This window comes from Nannobrachium achirus, assembly GCF_963921795.1.
Source record: "Nannobrachium achirus genome assembly, chromosome: 4".
Taxonomy (NCBI): Eukaryota; Metazoa; Chordata; class Actinopteri; order Myctophiformes; family Myctophidae; genus Nannobrachium; species Nannobrachium achirus.
In genome coordinates this window covers 63,909,615-63,915,424 of record NC_137813.1, presented here as the reverse complement: position 1 = coordinate 63,915,424, position 5,810 = coordinate 63,909,615, and the positions used below count along the sequence as shown (strand labels likewise).

General features: G+C 38.0%; 1 protein-coding gene across 1 annotated transcript; it reads left to right on the top strand.

Annotated features, from left to right (window-relative positions):
* Nucleotides 1-613: 613 nt before the first annotated feature.
* On the top strand, nt 614-5,543 carry LOC308283098 (nuclear factor 7, ovary-like; the record flags this gene model as incomplete). Its single annotated transcript, XM_080723482.1, has 2 exons — nt 614-1,996; nt 5,535-5,543. 2 exons carry the CDS (start codon nt 614-616, stop codon nt 5,541-5,543), a joined length of 1,392 nt encoding a protein of 463 aa, XP_080579608.1.
* Between the last annotated feature and the right edge of the window lie 267 nt (nt 5,544-5,810).

The window sequence follows — 5,810 nt, the reverse complement described above, 5'->3', positions numbered from 1 at the left end:
CAATAAAGGGCAGATTTAGATTTAGATTTAGACTCCTCAATGATAGCTATACAAGTGAATGCTCACACACACACTCGCACACGCACACGCACGCACGCACACACACACACACACACACACACACACACACACACACACACACACACACACACACACACACACACACACACACACACACACACACACACACACACACTCGCTAACCTGAGCTAACCTGCTTTCCCAAAAATGCCATGCGTGTGACAAAGACATCACATGCTTGTTTGAGTACATAGCTGACGGCTTGAGACAAACTATATGAAGGCGTTTCCTTGTGTGTCAAAGCTCCACCCAGACGTTGCCAGATTCATATAAGACCATGAGATTTACCTTCAGATCAAACACAACTTCCAGTGAGGAGGACAGACTGTCTTTCCACAGCTACAGGAGGGAATACTGACCCAGACCACTGGAACCTGCTGCTGACTCTGTCAGCTGAATGGACTTTAACAAGAACCACCATTCAACGTGAAAGTAAACTTCAGGGAACATTCTAGAGGAGGGAGTGTTACCACCACTGACTGGCTGATATCCTGGCTTGAGCAGCGTATTTGAAGCTACACACTGAGACCAAATGGCTTCCAACGCATCTCGCCCAGAAGAGGATTATTCATGTCCTGTGTGTTGTGACATCTTTATAGATCCTGTTGTTCTGCCATGTAGCCACAGCTTCTGTAAAGCCTGTCTGCAGGAATGGTGGAGAGAGAAGGTAATAAAAGAATGTCCAGTTTGTAAAGAGAAACATTCGGTGGATCCACCCAGAAACCTGGCTCTGAAGAACGTGTGTGAGGCCTTCATTCAGGAGAGACATCAGAGAGCTTCAACAGGCTCTGGGGTTCTCTGCAGTCTGCATGATGATGAGAAATTCAAACTGTTCTGTCTGGAATGTCAACAGCCAGCATGTTTTGTGTGTCGAGATTCTGAAAAACACATCAACCACAGATTCAGACCCATCAATGAAGCTGCACCGGAACACAAGGAGAAAGTCCAGAAATTACTGAAACCTTTACAGGAGAAACTCAAGGTCTTTAATAAAGTTAAAACAAACTATGATCAAACAGCAGAACAGATTAAGGTCCGGGCCCGGCACACAGAGATACAGATGAAGGAACAGTATAAGAAGATGCATCAGTTTCTACAAAAGGAAGAGGAGGCGAGGATCACTGCACTGAGGGAGGAAGAGCAGCAAAAGACTCAGATGATGAAGGAGACGATTGAGGGTCTGAACAGAGACATATCAACCCTTTCAGACACAATCAGAGCCATAGAGGAGGATCTGAGAGCTGAACACATCTCATTCTTGCAGAACTACAAGACCACAGTGGAAAGAGTCCAGTTCACACTGCAGGACCCACAGCCGGTCTCAGGAGCACTGATAGACGAGACCAAACACCTGAGGAACCTGACCTTCAGAGTCTGGGACAAGATGAAGGACATTGTCTCCTACACTCCTGTCATTCTGGACCCCAACACTGCCCATTCAAACCTCATCCTGTCTGATGATCTGACCAGTGTGAGAAGTGGAGATAAACAGCAGCTTCCTGACAACCCAGAGAGGTTTGACATCTTTAACCGTGTCCTGGGCTCTGAGGGCTTTAACTCTGGGACTCACAGCTGGGATGTTGAGGTTGGAGACAACACATACTGGCTACTGGGTGTGCTAGCAGAGTCTTATCAGAGGAAGGGAAAGGGAGAGGGTCAACGCTGGGGCATATGGTTATCTAAAGGTAAATACTGCACATACTCCTCAACAGGGTCATACACTGATCTCTCAGTGAAGCAGAACCCCAAGAAGATCAGAGTCCAGCTGGACTGGAACAAAGGAAGGCTGTCCTTCTCTGATCGTGATACTAACACACACATACACACCTTCACACACACTTTCACTGAAACACTCTTTCCATTCATTACCAATACTGAAACTCTCCCTCTGAAGATGTTACCATGGAAGATCAGTGTAACTCTGGAACCATGTACAGTAGTTAGACATGAGGATGATGATGATGATGATGATGATGATGATGATGATGATGATGATGATGATGATGTATAAAGCATATCAGTAATAGTACTATAATAACAGAATTATTTGAATTATTTTAAAGGTAATTAATATTAGGGGATTCATAGAAATGTAATTATCTCAGTAGTAAACATCGAGATATGATACTTTTACTCTTGTACCTAACTGCACTGTACTTTTTACACTATTTCCTTAATATAGAATCATCACGTTGGATGAATCTCTCGCGACATTATAAGTATGACATGTTATAATATGATGGTTAGCAGAGGTCAATATGTTTAATATTACATTCGTTTTATGAAACCAGAATGGCTGAGGAAGACTGAACTCTGCAGTCACTTGAATCACTGTTAATAAAATAATATTAAAACAGATTACTTGGAGGGATTGTGGGTCTAAATATGTCACTTTGCTCTTTTGAAATGTCGCTTGATAAAACAATTATTTGTTTTTAACTGAATTGTTAATCCCATTAAAATCAGGAAAGCATTTGTCCTTTTAGATTTTAGTTTTAGTGCTTTAGATTTGCTTAACAGAGCAGTTCTAAAAATATACCAGATCTACAAGCTCACAGCCCGTCACCTTCATGCTGCACTGCGAGATTGTACATCTGCTGTTTTTGAAAATCTTTAGAAAAATCTTGAAAGTGTTTGAAAAACTTCTAATATTTAGATTTATTCTTCTGTGGGGATATTTTCAGATGGGTGAGTCCTACGGCCCAAATACTTATAATTTAGGGGGTCCTTGGCATAAAAACATTTTGAGAACCACTGTTTCAAAAGGCATTTGTAGAATCGGCCTCAGGTCTTAATGGGTTAAAGTATTCAGTTTACACTTTAATTTTTAAATTTAATTTAAAATACATTCATATGAAACAGGAGAACATTTTACATTGATATTAAAGAAGGATACAAAAATAACAACTTGAATCAGGACACACAGACCCTTTAAAGGCAGGTGCTGAATCCAAAAGATCACAAGATCAAAGGGCAAGAAATAGATATAAAAGTGCAGTAACTACGTTATTTATTTGTCTCAAAGCAAAGGTCAAATAAAGAACACATTAGTGCAGTATCACTTACAGCACTGGTTCCCTAACAGTGGGGCGGGAACCCATGTTTTTTATTCATACAATTCATATTTTTACCATTTTTATTCCTACATTTAAAATATATAATTATTTCATGAAAAACATTTCATTCAATTCTAATATTTACAAAAGTATTTAATGAATAAAATAAAACATCGAATCATTTCCATAAATAACTAAAAATATTGTTTAAGAAGTAGTGAAAATAGCAGATCTATAAGCTTGTGCTATTCATACTGCTTATTTCTCTTTTGGGCCTTGAGCTAAAAGCTTTGGGAACCACTGACTGACAGTAGAAACACTTCAAAGCCCAATTCATCAGTATAATTGTTGTCTTCTTACTGCACTTTGACTTTGGAGTCTGAAGAAGAGCTTTCTCCTCCAAACGTCACTCAGGAGGATGTCTATAAAAACCTTTGAATGGAGCTACTGTGTGCAAATCTATTTCTTACAACTTGTTTAGTTTAGTTTTAGTTTAGTTTAATAGCACATTATAAAAAAAAATAGAACAATACATATTGAGTATACAAAATACTGCGCAAGGAGAGGAAGAAGCCAAAAGGCTTATTTAGAATCCTTTCCTTAATGAAAAAGGTCATTCATTTAACAAATACTAAAAAAAAAAGTTCACTAGGAACAAATACAATTGAATATACAAGTTATGTCAGAGCAGCTGTGCAATAAAGTAAAAACACAGAAACTCCACAAAAAACAGAAAAAGACAAAAACAAAACAAAACAAAACACACATTTGGTAATACAACACATCAGTAGATGAAATCATATGGAATTACAGTAAAGAAATAAGATATTGTTTCATACGTTTCTTAAATATTGACAAAGATAATGATGACTTAAGTGATGTATCTAAAGAGCTCCACAATTGAGGGCCTCTAAATGTAATAAATAATTGATGTTTCGTGGTACGACAAAGAGGTCGTTCAAAATCATCTCTATTCCTTGTAAGGTAGGAGTGAATGTCAGAAGTAACCTGAAAAAAATTATGAAAAGAAAGGGGAATGTCTTGTTTGCATTTTTTAAATTCAAACATAAATAAGCAGGTTTGTAAAACGTTTACTTTGTCTATAGGCAATATTGAATAGAGAGGAGCCGATGGCTCATATCTATTTGAGTGTGAAATCATCCTCAGAAACCTCTTTTGAATGATAAGTAATTTAGATAGGTATGTCGGATATGTTGCAGCCCAAACAATATTACAGTAACTAATATGGGGGAAAATTAAGCTATAATAGAGTGTTAAATACGATGAAGGAAGAACAAATGGACAGATTTTTCTCAATATACCAAGCATCTTCATAGACTTCATACATACTGTATCAATCTGTTGTTTCCAGTTTAAATGATCATCAACTTGAACCTGAGCATTACTTTTCTGAGGGGAACATTAACCGAAAATAGCAGATCTACAAGCTCACGTGTTGTAATGTGAGCTTTTAGCTGAGAGAGATACGCAGCAGGGATCCCCAATACATATTCATAGATAGTTTCAGTTTCTTCATACACTTGTTTGTAATGCAGCATTATTATGGTGTTGCGTACATACTTTTTTTTTTTCTTTTCTTTGTTTACTCACTTTTTCTATTAATATGCGGGTTCATGCTAATGTGTATTTTCAGACATTTAAACACTTAAACCCTCAATACTTCACCAAAAATAGCTGCTCTACAAGCTCACGTGTAGTAGACCTATGTTGCAACAAGCTGTGAGCCGTTATCCCTGTTTTTGTATCTTTACTGTTACTATTATGACATGCCCACAATATGTGGTTAAATCATAAATTTTATAATAATTGTATTGAAATGGATGTGAAGTCAAACGCATTGTTTTTGTGTCCTTAGATCAAAGTGTTAAGGTAAAAACATGACCTGGATGCTCCATCCAGCAAGTGATTTGACTATGCTGATGTTTTCAAGCAGCTCTGCTGAGAAATGAACATGGGAACAAACTGTCATTAATCTACTATGAGGAGACAGTATGGACCTGTCTATTATTATTTTATAGTTTGGTTGACTCAGTCCTGGTAAAACACACACGAATGTGCGCGGGCGCATGCACACAAATGCACGCACACAGATACAGTACTTGAACACTATAAATGAATGCAATTGTACGTACATTTGTCCACCTGTCTACATTAATAGACACATATACAAATGTATGCATGTATGCCATTGCCATGTGTGCATATGGACACGCACACTCACAGTGAAGACGCCGGCCAAAAGCAGGGAAGGCAAGAATAGAGCCCTGAGGGACAAATATCAAAGTAAATATGGTTTAAGTGGTAAAAACAAGTATAAAATGTGTTCAAATATTCCCAGTCCTCAGCCTCACCCTGTGTGCTGTTGGCTCCCTCTAGTGTCAGTGAAGGTGTAGTGTTGTTCAATAGATATCAGTGGTGTAGGTTATACATGCAGCTCATACAACCTCTGTTCTACACAGCTACTGTAGGTCCCTTCCACACCATGTCATAAACAACATGTCTATCACTATTGATTTAAAATACTAGAACATGCACATCATAAATACTATAGATAGTCATAGATAGTTTTATCTTTTAGTTTTAAGAGAGGGGGGTAGCTTTGTGGATAACTTGGTGCTTTCTTTGATTTTATTTTGTAAAACAGAAAGTATG